The 15,809-nt window shown below is 44.5% G+C and overlaps 1 protein-coding gene across 8 annotated transcripts in view; it reads left to right on the plus strand.

Moving 5' to 3' along the window:
- Positions 1–15,809, plus strand: part of PIGN (phosphatidylinositol glycan anchor biosynthesis class N) — a 169,918-nt gene that overhangs the window by 144,210 nt on the left and 9,899 nt on the right. For 4 of the 8 annotated variants that reach the window (XM_073332238.2, XM_073332237.2, XM_073332244.2 and 1 more), the window contains one exon: positions 9,082–9,454. The exons of 2 other annotated variants lie outside the window; for them this stretch is intronic. In XM_073332238.2, the coding sequence (XP_073188339.1) occupies positions 9,082–9,205 (124 nt within the window). In that variant the 3' untranslated portion in view covers positions 9,206–9,454. Of the gene's footprint in view, positions 1–7,883; positions 8,018–9,081; positions 9,455–15,809 lie in introns of those variants that run through there. 2 more of the 8 variants (XM_073332242.2, XM_078851633.1) reach the window with 2 other exon arrangements.

Below are 15,809 nucleotides of genomic sequence, written 5' to 3' on the forward strand. Positions count from 1 at the left end.
CTTGCAAAATTTCCCTTCTTTTTTCCCCTCCCAACCAGCTCTAATGCAGAGTAATTGCTTCTGAGGCTACAGCAGATACAACCAATCTAGGAGTATTGGAGGGGGTTGGAATGACTGTCAGAGGGAAACTCCTTCAGGGAGACCCTAGGGAACACCTAAACTTGGAGAGAAAGCTTTGTGTGAGGTTCATGTTCTGTCACTGTTATCTGAGTTACCAATAAAGCCAAACCCCAGGAAGACAGTAAGTGTAGCCTTTATATGGTATGTGTACGTTTGGAGAGCATCAACATAGTTGTAATTATGTCCCTTCAATCCCATCAACACTGTTGTTTTGCCAAGAATATTATTTTAATTTTAATTCACAAGTCAAATCACCACCCTCAAACTACTCTGTCTTCCCTAATCTCCCTTCAGTTTGTCCATATTTCTCGGAAAGGGAACTATTCTGAACTGAGTCGAGTATTCCGGAAGTGTTCTCACCAGAGTTCTATAGAAAGAGACTACAGCATTACATCCCTGTTCAGAGATGAAGTCTGTGTGACTGAAATTGCATTTGTCTTTTCTACTGCCATATTCCATTGCAGATACAGTACGATATCCATATCTGATTTGTTGGCCACTATTACACCAGGTCTTTTCCAACATCAGTTTCCCATGTTTCTCCTCCCTCCCCATTTTGTATCTATGGTTGTGTTACTCCTTTTGATATGACCAGCTAGTTAAAGTTTGGAGACCTGTAGGCTGTTCCTAGAGTGACAAGAAATTGATGATCGAGTCTGCATCAAGCAAAATACCAAAGCCCTGCTTCTCCGAACACAGGAGACCACTTCCTTGCTCATAGCACCAAACTCTTTCAGCCAATATTCTGACCCATAACATCTCTCTAGGCTGCTTCTAGGGCCACACGCATTCCTTTCAGGCTGTGTGTGCTTGGTTTTTTTCCCCCTCATCTGATTCTGCCTCTGTGGGCCTTCAGCTGAAGCTGTCTGTCTCTCACACACACCCTGACTCACAAAAGTCCAAATTACTGGGATGGCTGGCATATATCCCCTTTGTTTTAGGTGAGGCCGCTTAGGTGTCTCTCACAGCTGTTTTAAATAAAGGGTGGAGGTCACAACAGTTTAGTTGAGGTTTAATGAAACCCACAAAAACTACATATGTATTAGCTGGAATTTTCCCAAATGGCAAATAATTTTATCTTTCTCCTATCTGTATTTCTAGCCCTGCAATGTCTCTGTCCTCACTGGTGTTTGCATCCCCTACCAATTAAGTATCATTTGTGAATTTGATGAGGCTGCTGTTTTTTACTTCCTTCTTCCAGATCATTAATGCAAATGTTCAGTGACAGCAGACCTTAACATTGATGTCTATGGCACAACTCTCAGTAAATTGTCAGTTTCACAGATTCCCCCTGCTCAGTTAACTGTCAACTACCATATTTGTTTACTGTCTTTCAGAAAGTTTCTGTTCTCTCATTTAATACTCCGATCCATGGTGACTTGAATTTGTTTTGCAAGGAGGATTTCATGGGGTTGTTTGTTTTTTAAATTGGTATAAAACTAAGGTAAAACTTCGAAGCTATCCCTCAGAATTCTTAAGAGTCGTTCCCTGTGCCAGGATCTGTGATCTGCACAAAAAGGCTTATTTAAATCCTACACCCGAGGAACTTTGAGATATTCATGAACTGCATACTGTGCATTGGAACCCTCGTTAATTTTTTTGTTTGTTTGTTCTGCCTCTAGAAAACTGCAGCCTTTTTGTGCCTTTAATGTATTTGAATCCTTGTCTGTCTGCAGTGTGCACGTGTGAAGTTTATTCTGACACATTCTTACATTTTGAATAACAGAGAGAGCACAGAGCATCTCCATTTTTTTAATTCTGAATTGCAGTGAGACTGTCTTCATGTTTAAAAGGCATTCACCTACAGTATGCACAAACAGCTGACTATTTGGATAGCCAGGAATAAAAGAAGAAACCATTAAATCCCTTTTTATATGTATCGTTTTTACAGATACACTGTACCAGCCACTCCCTGTTTTTACAATAGTAAAACTGGGTTGCCAGAAGTTACAGAAATAGATATAATTTAAACTCTCCTGCTGCAGGTTCAAAACCCATGGGGCATAGATGCAGCACAGAAAGCTGTATTTAGGTCTCCATGAGCATTGCTAAGGGCAGGTCTACACTTAAACGCTGCGGTGGAGCAGCTGTACCACTGTAGTGGTTCAGTGATGATACTGCCTATGCTGACGGGTGGGCTTCTCCCATCAGCCTAGGTACTCCACCGCCCTGAGAGGTGGTAGTTATGTCAACGGGAGAACCCCTCCCATTGAGATAGCACTGTCTACACCAGGGGCTAGGTCGGTTTTACAGCATCACTCAGGGGATGTGGATTTTTCACACCCCTGAGCAATGGAGAGCAAAGGATATGTCTATACTGGGAGGGATAGCTCAGTGGTTTGAGCCTTGGCCTGCTAAACCCAGGGTTGTGAGTTCAATCCTTGAGGGGGCCATTTAGGAATCCGGGGCAAAAATTGAGGATTGGTCCTGCTTTGAGCAGGGGGTTGGACAAGATGACCTCCTGAGGTCCCTTCCAACCCTGATATTCTATGGTTCTATTAAACACCCATAGCTGGCCAGTGTCAGCTGAGTCAGATTTTCAGGGCTCAGGTTCTGGGGCTGTTTAACTGTGGTGTAGACATTCAGCTCCGGGACCATCCCCCTCATTTCCTTCCCCCCACCCCCTGCAACAGTGTAGACATGCCCTTAATCTATGGAAGAGCTGCAGAAGTGGCTTTAGTGCAGTGGTCACCAACTGGTCGATCACAATTGACTGGTTGATCACGATCTCCAGCAGCGCACTGTGGCTGCTGCTAAGGCAGGCTCCTTGCCTATCCCGGTCCCATGCTGCTCCTGGAAGCAGCCAGTGCAGCCCTGTGGGCCCGAGGACAGGGGTATCCCTCCGCGCGCTGCTCCTACCTGCTCCCATTGGCTGGGAGAGCGCCCATTGGCTGGGAGAGCTGCGGGGGCAGCTGCTTGCAGAGAGAGGCAGCACACGGAGCCATGTGCCTCCCTCCCCCCCCACCCCAACAGGGGCCACAGGGGTGCGTTGGCCCCTTCCGGGAGTAGTGTGGGGCCAGGATAGGCAGGGAGCCTGCCTTACCCTCACTGTGCCCACAGCTGAGCAGGAGCCACCGGAGGTAAGTGCTGCCCAACAGGAGACCGCATCCATCCCTGAACCCCCTCCCGGAGCCAGCACCCCATACCCACCCTGCACTCCAAACCCGCTCCTGCACCCAAGCCCCACCCTGAGCCCCCTCCCAAAGCCAGCACCCTGTACCCCCCTTCTGTACCCCAGCACTCCGCCCAGGCCAGAGCCCTCTCCTGCACCCAAACTCCATGCCCTGGCTCAGCCCAGAGCCCCTTCCCACACTGCAAACCTCTTGGCCCCAGCCCAGGGCCCACACCCCCTCCCGAAACCCAACCCCCTGCCCCAGCTCTGTGAAAGTGAGTGAGGGTGGGGGAGAGCAAACAACAGAGGAGGGGGGAAGGAGTGAGTGGGTTGGGGCTCTGGGGAAGGGGTGGGGGTCTCTGGGAGGGGACGGGCTAGATACTGGGTTGCCCTTAGATTCAAAAAGTGATCTTGGGCGTAAAAAGGTTGGAGACCATTGCTTTAGTGGAATTCTTTTTTTTTTAAACAATTCAGTAAAATAGCTAGCAGATGTCTGTGTACTACACTCACTGGTATGCATAGTAAAGTAGCTGTAATTATGGAAATTCAAAACTCTAGACCTGATTATTACAATGAAGGTTTTTAAATGGGAAACTGGAGAAAGGAGTCGGAGACTGTTTGTCAGTAGATCTCTGAAACAAGAGAACCAAGTGCAGCACCCTTGTGGTGGACTTTGGACCATGACTAGCTTATGGTGAACATTTGACAGTCACTGCCTTTGCAATTCATTCCATATGAAATGGGGGTCCCTCGGGGGTGGGGAGTGAGTGGGTGGAAGGGCCAAAGCAGGTCAGAAGCTGAAATTGTGGCAGGTTTAGAATCCAAAATCAAGGTCTGGAGTAAGGACCTGGGTCATTCCCATCCACATGTTAAAAATATGTCCTGTAGAAACATTTAATGAACAAATAAAATGACATCCCTCCTTTCTATCCATTTGGTTTATTTTCATTAAAATTCCAGTTTCTGTATCTTTTATGTAAGACCTATGCTTTATCTCTCCTACTACCCATGATCTTGGAGTCAGCTGTTTTTGAGGAAAAAATGCTCTCTGTGGCTGCCTGACGCTTTCTGAGCAGGATGGGTTTTCTCCATTTTTCTCTTTTTTTTCCTCCTTGTCTATATCCTCTCCTCTTCTACCTTTTGTTTCCCTCCTCATTTTCCTGCTTATCTCTCGCCCCTTACCTTATCCATCCCTCTGTTATATGACATTAAGAAGAAGACAGACTGGTAGATAGCACCTGTTGTGATGAGTGTCTCCTTTCTACTTCCCAGGCCAACTGTGTGCCCCTTCCTGTTACCTAGACTTCTCCCAGCCCCAGCCTTGGTCTTCAGCCCTGATCATCACATTCCAAGACACTCAGCTTTCTATTGAGAGATCCCTCCTGACATCATATTGTCCTTGGCCCCATTCTCATTAAGCCTTTCCTCCAGACATCTCTACCCTTCTTTCCATTGCCATGACTGTATTGCCATCCTAGCCCTTTTGTCTGAGCAGCTCTTCTTTCTAAGCACTGGCCCATCTTGATCCTGTCCTTTTACTATACAACAACACTGCATACTATTCCCTCACACACATTTAACTTCTAGGATCTCTCACATGAAGCCCAAAACCCAACAGTTTTTTCCCTGTGTTGGCCTTGAGCTCAGATGAAGTAATTTTGTATTAGCTATTACCAATCATAGATTGTAACCAGAGACACAATCACGGGTGAGGCACATTAGCATGTAGATATTAAGACTTTCCTCACTGTCACAGCTTGAATACTGCCTTTCAGTCTGGAAATTTTTGTTTCTTTTTTTAAAACAACAACATTATCCCAGCATTAAACTAATTTTCCAAGCAGAGCTGCCTCTGCATCACTGCAGTACAAGTTGCTGATATGCTCAGATATATTGGCAGAGTGCCATTATGTGATAACAATTGGACTAGCATTGCTTTTAATTGGCTAGAGCAGTGCACTGTATTTGTGGCATGATTTTTTCCTCTTTCAAATCCCTGATATTTTAGCCAAGAAGTACAGCCATTCAGTCAGTGTAGTGCAACATGCAAGGAGTGGCTATAGCCCTACGTACACTTCCTTTATTTAGAAATTCATGAAGGAACCAATCTCTGGTATCTTTTAAAGAGCTGGCACTGTGGAGAAAAGAAAGCAGCTAATACCCTGCAACTGTAGTTTGACTTTATCTATTGCATTTAGTAGTCGTGTGTGTATTTCAGAGATAACTTGGAAAGAGTCCTTCATCTGTAGCCTAGAGATGGTGTTAACTAACAGTCTCTTGTGATGGAAAGGAACCAAAAAAACCTAAAAAGGATCAGTTTTTTGTGACAGTAGTTCCGTTGGAGACAAGTCATGATCTGGTGTATGCAGCTAAGTGATAGTATGTATTTGCCTCTTATTGCCATCTAAACTGACTCTGTGCTGAGTCAGCTGATACTGGAGGGGATGGTCAATCCCAGAGCAAAGGGGGAGAGGGTGAAGTTATTCTTCACTCTCAAGACCTCAGGGAGTTTCCTAGAGGCCCGGAAGTTCAAAGAAATGAGCTTTCTGCCCCATCAAGCAGCCCCCTATGTCCCAGTCCCTCCCATTCCTTGTGCTGAGCTCATTTATTTTACTGCATTAAGCCTGTAATAATGCCCGATTAAGCTGCATCTGGGCAAGAAAAGGGGGTATCCAAGTTATTGGATACACTCAGCATCCAAGGGCCCATATTATGAAAAGTAGAAAATGTTTTAGGCAGGTGGGTATTACTGTGTCACTCCTTCCCGCTCTCTAACTACTGATCACCAGGGATACAGGGATCCTTCAGTTAGATTGTGCCTTGTCTTCTATTTCAGAGCTGTCACCTGGGAGTGACTGGAGAGTCTGTGGTGCGCAGTGTTTCTCCTTAGCTACATATCAGTTAGTTCTGATGTCCTGTGCTTCCGCAACATCATCTGTTAACAACCAGGTGTGGCAAAGCCTCTGACCCAGTCTTTGAGCAGTAGGGAAGAATAAAGTGACTGCATAAGTGCAGTATTGCCACCACCGAGCATTGAGAAATCATGAATCAGGCTCCACACAATGTTGAAATGGGCTTAAAAATGATTTCTGAAATAATAAATGTGGGGTTTCTTTATGGGCTTCTGCAAGGGCTAGAAACTTTCATTTTTTCTTTTACGTGAAAGCCCAAATTCTCACGTAATCACAAGACTCCAGGAGCCAGGGCTTTAAGAAAATCACCTGAGATTTGTGATAAAATCACAAGAGTTGGCAACACTAAAGTGCTATACAGCTGTCCCTGAGCAGGATTGTGCCCTTAGGGTTTGTGTAATCCCCCATATCTGGGGTGGGGAGGGGGTCATACAGTCCACCAGTGCTGGCAGGCTCCACACCATGGAGGCAGGTAGGGCTAGGATTCAGCTTTTAGTTTACAATGTTGAGAAGTTATTTTCTTGCTTTTTGTGTGTGATTGTTTTGTTTTTAATTTCTGTACTTTCTTTTGCTACACTGAAACTTAAAGCAAGTATATAATACAGACAGCCCAATTGCCAGGGTTAGGAATGTCTCCTGAGAGGCAATCATGTTATCTGGGTATTGCAAGTGTTCCTGTGAATGGCAGAGTCCAAAGTGTGCTGACCTGGCTGTTAAGTAATGCCTTTGTGCACTTTGACAAAGCAAATTTAACATTATCAGCCTCTGAACTTGCACATTCTCTGTAGAAGCATAGCAGGAGCGTAAAAACATGTACTATAGTGTCTGTTTAGCTAAAACGGGGGCGGGGAGGGGAGTATTTTCTTTACAGAGAAACAAAATGAGACAAGTGGCTCCTCGTACATAATTTAAGCGTTCAGTGAGTTGCCATTTATTTCATTTTAGGAAGTACTTGTATTTTAATTACAGTATGTGCGATTGGTAGCTTGCACAGATCCAATCTGCCGTTTTATGAGGCTTGTAAAATAGGGTGCTCAGTTGGACTATGATCACTGAGTTCTAGGCTATATGTGCTAGTTGATTTTTTTCTTTTGTACGTATTTTGAGCAATATAAAGTGTGGCAATTATTATCTCTTATTTAATTGAAATGCAATAGAAAAAAATTGGTATGGTAGAAGTCGGATCACTTTTGAGTAGACCAACTCCTGCAGGTATTCACAGCGTGTTTGTAGACTTTCCTTCTCAATGGAAGCCTTTGTAATAGTTTTATTCTTCCGTTTATGGTCAGTGTCGAGGCTTTCCAAGTTAAGATCCAGTGTTTCTACACGTCACAGACCTAAATTATGCCCTATTGATGCCAAGTCTTGAACTGAGGTTGTTACAACCTTGGGGAGAGGGGGAGATCTTAAAGATTGATTGCATCAGGATGATGAGCCTCACTGCTCTTTCACTGCTACAGTGTCAAATAAAATGAGTCCTCAGGCAAAAATTCCAGATCATTAAACCTCCAAGTGGTCCATGGAATCCTTTTTGTAAATAAACTCAGACTTCATGGAGTTTGAAGTTAACCTGCCCTTTCTGAAGAACCATCTGGAGCATAGTGCTGTGGCAAGGGCTGGATTCTGCAGTAAATTCCATGACTATGGAATACACAGAGCTGTGCTTATAATCCTGGGGAAAGTACATGGAGATGGCCACGTCAGATTCACAGTTCCTCCCAACCTGATTTGTATTACAGTAGCATCTGGAGATCCCAACTGAGATAACAATTTCATTGCATGAGGTCCTGTGCAAACTTACAAAACACTGCCTGCCCCAAAGATCTTACAATCTAAACAGACAAGACAGGCAAAAAGTGGGAGGTGATATGGTGGCACAGAACGGTGAAGTGGCTTGTCCAACGTCACAAAATAGGTTAGTAACAGAGCTAGGAATAAAGCCCAGGTCTCCAGGCTCACAGTCCAGCACCCTTTGCTCTCGACTACGCTAGTTCCAAAACATTGGGTAAGTTCTGACTCGTGATTCAGGCTTCCTAGTTGGCCATTGTTTCCGTAATGGACTGACTCGCAAATCCCAGATCTGAGCTCCTGAAAATTTTGGCAAGAGGTAGATGTAGATTGCTCACTGTGACTGATAGCAATTGCCCTAGACCTCTGGAAAAATACAGACATTTGCAGCTGTGTGGATTCCTTAACTAATGTTGGGACCACTTAAATCTTTTTAAAACTAGTGTATATCTTCAGTTAATATCTTTTTATTCCTTTTCTAGCAGATTTTCCCCTTTACATGCTTATTTCTAGCACTGATGCTATCACACACATGTATGTTAGAGGTGTACAAGAGGTGAGCATGGGTCTCACCTGGCAAGCAGCCAAGGACCTCAATACACATTTTTCAAAATCTTAAATGCTATCAGAAGTATGAAACCTGCATGAGTATGAGACCACACACAAAGGGAGTGATTGTGCAGGAAAAGAACACTGGAGAGATGCTAAACTACTTCTGTGATGAAGTCTGACACAAGCCAATGGGGGAGATGTCTTCAAAGAGTAGTTCAGGGTTAATAAAAAAAATTTAGGTTCTGTTACGTTAAGGAGTCAGAACAAAGTGATAATTTAAATTGCAGTGAGTCATCAGGGCTGTATAATGTTCATCCAAGAGTGCTGGAGGAACATGGAAGTGAAGTAGATGAGCTACTAATAGGAATATGAACCAAAGGGTAGCCAATTTCATATATGTAGATAAAACATCTCTCTTAAAAATACACTATATCGTCTCCTTGGAATTGTTCACCTATAAGCCTTACTAAGAATACATGGTTGGACCCATAATTACGTAATAAAATTGTTACCAAGGCTACTTGACTAACTCAGTTTTCTACTACAAAGGTTTAAAATATTTTTGTCTTATCTGATCTGTAACATTCTCTGTTGCAGCATTAGCCACTATGTCCTTGTGATGGTTTTCACTATCTTCATCATGCTGCTGAGTGGACTGGCCCAGCTGCTCACTACAAAGAGAATTGAACTTTGGGGAAGAACTAAACGCCATTCCATGTGACAGAGCTACAAGTGTTTTTGCTATTTGAATTTTCACCCTTACTGTGAGCCAGTGTCCACCTCTGGAATGTAAATAGTTAATGGACTGGCGTGCCAAAATCCCATTTAGAGATTTTCTACTTTCCTGTGACTGAGATTATGCTTGCAGATTGGCATTTAGAGATCTGCTGGGGTAAAATAGTCTTAATTTTATTCCTTAAATATATTTTTTGCAATAAAAACAGTGATTAAGTCCTGGTTTAAAACATCAGCAACCATCTTTATTGTATTTTTCTCTTACTATAACTCATCTTGAAGTCTTTAAACCACGATCTGAGGACTTCAATAGCTCAGACATAGGTGAGAGGTTTATTGCAGGAGTGGGTGGGTGAGATTCAGTGGCCTGCATTGTGCAGGAGGTCGGACTAGATGATCATAATGGTCCCTTCTGACCTTAATATCTATGAATCTTCCAGCGTTTATATCACACACCTGCAAAATCTTGGCTTTCATCCCAGGCCTAGCACAGCCTTTACATAGGAGCCTTACACAGACAAACACAATAAAGTAAATGTGAACAGACCAATGCTTTGTGACATTATACAGCATAGAAAATATGCATCAGGTAACTGTGAGGTCACCTCAACTTTCACTAGCTGTGAATGTGTGAGAATAGGTGGAAGCAGCAGCTTGGCATTGGTAGTTGTTGAGTTGATTCTCATTTTGCATATGATGTCCACTCTGCCACTCAGATGTTTCCTCCTCTGCGAACATTTGCAATCAGCTCCTCCACAAAATGATCACCTGGTTAACAGCTATGCAAGACACCAACACAAAGGCAAACCACCAAGTGTGACCACGAGACATCTAAGTGCATCACCAGACAGAAGCACGTACATGCTCTGTCATCAGTGGCCCTCTATAGCACCCGTTAGCTTCAAACCTGCTGTGGGTCACGTAGGAACTGTCCTGTGACAATCCCCCTCCAACAGGTAGAGCAGGATTTCAAACCAGTAACCCCAGGGCCACAAAGTAACCAGAACCTGCGCATACAGTTCTGGGCTTCATCACCCATTGAGCTCTGCTATTGCATGAGTCAAACAAGGGTTGTATACACAACTGTCAGAGAGCACGGTATATTGCCATTGTAATAACTTTCATATTTGAAATCACACAAAACATTACAGGAGGTCCTGGGGATTATGCATGTCTACACACAGTACCAATAGACTGGCCTTCAAATAGGACACCCCCACACATTATAAACACACATTTTCTTCTTAATCCCAACACATAACAGCATCATTGACAAATCACACTACGGGATAGCACCACATCACAGCTCTGAGTTGCAGCCAGAATTCACAGGACCCATAGCAAATGTATGCCACAAACAGTGCTGGCAGCCAAGACTAGAGTATGCCAGACGTTCATCATGGGGGCAGTTCTATTACCCTACCCCCAGCTATCTGGCACTTGGCTAGGATCATGCAGCCATCTAAGGCTCAAGAAACTAGTCATCCCTGCAGGAAGGCTGGCTGGGAGAAACCAGCTACAAACATCCATTTGCTTGTTGGGTGCCATTAAACATCTTATCATGGGCCTGCAGTCATTTATATGACTTCAAAAATGCCACTCAATAGCAACAAGATGCTGGGGATGAAGAGTCATTCCAGGGATGACCACTGATGTGGTGACTCCATCAGGCATGTCCCTACCACACCATCAAAACAAGGATGTAAGTACAGTTGGCCAATGCCCCAGACAACACCCTATGTACAACAAGAACCAGACAGCGTATACAAAGAATGTGTTGAAATGCCCACCACTGCTAGCTGTTTCCTACAGCAGGGTTGAAGAACAACAAGAAGCAGGTATGATGCGGATGATGGCTAGATGTGGGAGCCCACACACACGACTCCCTCGCTACGTTGAGCCGCTGCTGTAGAGGGCTACCCCACAACATCCACTTAGCACGTCAGTTGAAGGGAGAGACAAGGGAACAATCTATTTATTTAAGAAGAGGCACTACACACAACCATTGTCCCAAACCATGCCTCCCGAGGCATCACATGGCCTGACAATGACCAACTGAGAACTGTGTCCACAGCCCGCTTTCCACTCCATCTATGTCTGGACCACCTTGCCCACCAGAGCCTCCACCTCCAGGCCAGCATTCTTTCCACAGCCATTGTTACCGTGTGTAACAGGATGGCTTGATCCTTCGGGGCTGGAGGCCTGCGGCCAGCTTACCTTGTTTATTGAAGAAGCTTCTCCAGCCCACCTGTGCCATGTTAACAGCCTGGATGGGGCCTACTGGAGGGCAGCAGGAAACTGCAGTCAAAGGCAGGGTGAGCTCAGGAAACTGCAGGGAGTGGGAGAGGCTCCAGCCAGGAAGATCAGCCTCCTGGCTTTTACTACTCAACTCCACAGGTAGGAGAAACTCTAGTCAGGTAACGCCTGGGTGTGATAAAACTTCAGCTTCAGGGAGGAGGGTTGGGACGTGCTTACGTAAGGGGACAGGAACACTGAACTGGGCTTGGGGCCTGGAAAGCTAGTATGTATCCAGAGGACTAAATGAATTGGACCTCCAGAAGGGGAGTGACTGAATTATCTTTGGATTGAGTGAGTTATCTGGAGGCCCTGTAGAAGAGGAAACTGAGGCAGGGGCCTCTCCTGGCCCTCTTACATGGAGTATGCTTGCTAACATCAGCAGCTCTAACATCCAGCTCAGCCATGTGCAGCAGTGTGATGTGAAGCAAATGGGTCAGAAATAGAAGATACAGGAGCCTGAGACACGTTAGTGATGTCTCCTGCTTTCTTCTGACATAAGCGAAACGTGATGAAAGCAGCTTCTTTAGGCATGGTAGAGAATAGCATCTGGGCATGGCACAGCCAAATTGGCACCTATCCAGATGAAAACACTGGATGCAGTTAATATCCATTGTTTCGGGAATTCAGCTGGGGAGACAGTAGGCTAGAGCACCAATCAGCTATCCTGTCTCCCAGGGGTTAATAATGCTGGTAATAAAAATGTCATACACACCACTATGTCTAATGACACTACTGGGCTATAATTATTACTTGATAGACTACTGCTGTAAAGGGATAGTAATGCCAGTCAGTGTGCAAAAACACACACATTTAGGCAGGTAGAAGTCGCTATCTAGGAGGGGAGAGTTGGAACCCACACAACACTAGAATTGTGAGGTGAACAGTGGTGCATTCTGACTATAGGCTCCATGTTATCTGCTTCTGCATGGGGCTATTTGCATTCCTTTGTGTGGAAGTGGAGTGGGGGGACAATGGGCATAGGAGAGGAGCCACAACATGCATGGTGTGTTTCTCCGCCACTATTCCCCTGCAAGGACCTGAGCGGCTAATTGCATCTGCCATTCTCTGCTGGGTGATGGTGGCAGTGACCTTAGCTGACATCTCCCCATTCCCTGCCAAGCTCTTGAATTTCTCTGCCCATTTGTTAATTCCCTTTCTAATACGATCTCCATAAGAGTACTGCAGTTTCCGTAGCTGATTGGCTATGCTATTCATGTATCTTCCCATGGTGGGGCTCTAGCAGGAGTCTTAGCCTGCACATTTGGATTTACTTCAATTCTGAGGTGGAGTAAATTCTCCAGCTCCGCAGCTTTATGCTGCCAACTGGGCTATGTGCCAAGGTACTTTCTCCCTCCCCAGTGGGTCGAGTTCCTCTCCTTTCCGGAGATAAACAGTCCAAAATAAAAAGTCCTCCCAAATTTGCAGTCCAACCAGCCAACAAAATCGCTTTCTTAGTTGAGCCCAGCCTTTCCTCCACTCTGGGTCAGCCTTTCGTCTTTCTCGTCTAATGCATAGCAACTGGGGCTGGTAGGTTAACCAGCCCCAGCTCCACCAGTAACCAGGATGTTTTAACTCTTGCTGCCTGAGTCTGAAGCTCTACTGACCTGACAAGAAAAATGGGGTCACTCTTTGAGTATCTGTCCATGTGGATCCCACTCTTGGTGACTGGCTAAGGAGGCAGGAGCTAGGGGTCCTGCTGAAATAATGAATATAAGACAGCTCAGCATCAGATCTAGCAGCTGATGCAAGACAAATACTGATGGATAAAAGTCTGAACTCCTCTCCAAGTAGCTGCCCTACAAATTTCAGCTATAGAGACCCTGCTAAGGGATGTCCTGGAAGTTTCCTGAGCTCTAGCTGAAGGAGGTTTAATCTGAGAAGTGGGGAGTCAATTCGATTAAGTCAGAAGAGACCCTGATACAATCTGAGATCCATTTGTGACCTCTGGATTTCTCTTCAAAGGCTACAAATAAATAACCTGCGTGATTTACTAAATGGTTTCATCCTATGCAGGTAATAAGATAGCACTGTCCTAACAACCAGGGCATGGGGTTTTGTTTCCTAGAGAGATGAATTAGGCTTAGGGGAAAACACTGGTAACAGTATATATTGGCTGAGGTCAAGGTCTGAAACTACTTTCTGTATACATTATGGGTGAGGTCTTAAAGTCATTCTGTCCTAATGAAAAACAGTGAATGGAGGGTCAGCTATTGAAGACTGAATCTCACTCACCCTCTGTGCTGAGGTAATTGCCATAGGTAGTAGAAAAGCATGATGATGTTGGTTCAAAATGAAGTTTCATCAGAGAGGTAAGAACTATGTTTAAGATTCAGGAAGGAGGAAATCTCTCTAACTGGCAGCAACACTGGTTCCTCAAGATGTTCTGTCCATGTGGATCACATGACCCACCTTCCTTCACCACTGCTACAGCGTCCTTTTATTTGGGATTATGTTTCACGAAGACACTGAGTGACGGCTGAGGTTGCTGCACCTGTTGTCCTTGGCAGGGGGGATGAGGGCATGCAGGGAACAGGTGCAGCCCCAAGAGACACTGCTGGTTAGAACATTCCTATATGGTATGCATGTGCCCTAAGGGTGGTATCCACATGGGCACACCTCAAAGAATCCATAACAGTAAAGTAAGTAGCCATTCTTTTTGTCCTTTGACTCTCCTTTGATGGCTGCCCAGGAGATTCCCATGGCCCAAAGAAGTGGGATAACCCATCTCACGTGGATTTAGTATTTGGAGTAGGCATGGGCAAGGGCATGCCTCTTTTTCTCCACAATTCTACTTGGTTTTTAAGGGGTTCAGTTTGCATTCCAGAATGTGCCAAGTGTGCACTGGGGCCTGCATCAGCTGGCACTGATTGCATGTGGAATGGAGTAAAGTCCCTTTGCGTGCATGTAGCAAACCGTCTCGTTGACTTTACACAGCGCATATTCCCACAGCATCTCCCATAAAATGCTAGTAAGGGTTTAGAGGATCAGGTCAAGTTTTCTTGCCCCCACTAGCATGCATTTCCAGTATTCCTCAGGACATGTACTCAATTCCCATGTAGCTGGACACACAGTTGGAGCTACCATTCATTGTATTTTGTTATATTTCAGAGTGGATCAGTGCTGAGTATGACTGAATTTGCAGCTTAAAAGCGTACAGCAGGTCACTATCTTGTACCCATAACCTTTTAAATTAGCTTGCCCATACCTGACTTGCATTTGGCAGCCATTACTTTTTCTAACCTTTTAAAGGTGGATAATGTCAAATGGATATAAATAAAACCACACCTTTTGTTGTTGGTTTAATTTCTAGATAAAGTGGATGGCAATTTATTTCTTTCACAAAGCACATAAGGTAAAGCTGAAATACAGGTTTGGCATTTAGCATTCACTTGTGTTGTTACTGCTTCCAGACCTGTCAATGGCTGGATTTTATCCAATAAATTCCCTGAGAGCATCAAAATACCCAAACTGTTGGAACCAGAACTAAATGCTAAAATGTATTGAATACAGCATGGATCCTGATTCTGTTCTCCACCAAAGTCAATAGGCCCAGCTCTCTGTGTCTCTCATAGTCATTTACACCAATGCATACCAGGTATAAAATACTATCAAACAAAAGTGGTCTTTTTTACACTCACTTTGCACAGAAAAATAACTACGCCAGGTACAAGACAGTGGAGAATCAGGCACATAAGATTTAAAGTTGTCTATGAGATCAGACTCGCTCTATCGTGTCTGCTATAGCTACTGGGAGAGAGAAACAAAGCGAAGAGTTTGTATGTTACGGGGATTGCCTCTTCACTGAACTTGCTTCACTTGCTTCTCCTCAGCAGTGCCTCTCCAAATCCGAATCAAAGGCTCAGTATTCCTGGGACAATCCAAAGAATGTGTTCAGCAGCAAATATTATGAAACAGAACTGCTGACATTTTATGGCTGTGAAATTACTGACCAAGGCCAAACTTCCTCTAATTAAACTTAGCTTATCACTCGTGTACAAATTTTAAAGGACAAAGTATTCTGAGTGCAGTGCTCAGCTGGGCTTCCCATGGAGTAACCTTTGTCTATCTCCATAGATATGGCCTTTTGTGCTTGGCCTGGTTATTCTGCCTTTTTGACACATGAGATAGCGTAAGAAAATGATTGCAGAATAACTTCAGCTGATGCCGACGTTTCTGGTGTGAGTTCCATTTAGCCCATGGGCAGGATTTGCTTTTAAAATATTGCCATTATACTTTTCTGTCAATTTGCAAGTTAAGATGAGAGGCTTGATCTGACTATAACAAATGTTACT

This window comes from Lepidochelys kempii, chromosome 2, assembly GCF_965140285.1.
Source record: "Lepidochelys kempii isolate rLepKem1 chromosome 2, rLepKem1.hap1, whole genome shotgun sequence".
In the NCBI taxonomy this organism is placed as follows: domain Eukaryota; kingdom Metazoa; phylum Chordata; order Testudines; family Cheloniidae; genus Lepidochelys; species Lepidochelys kempii.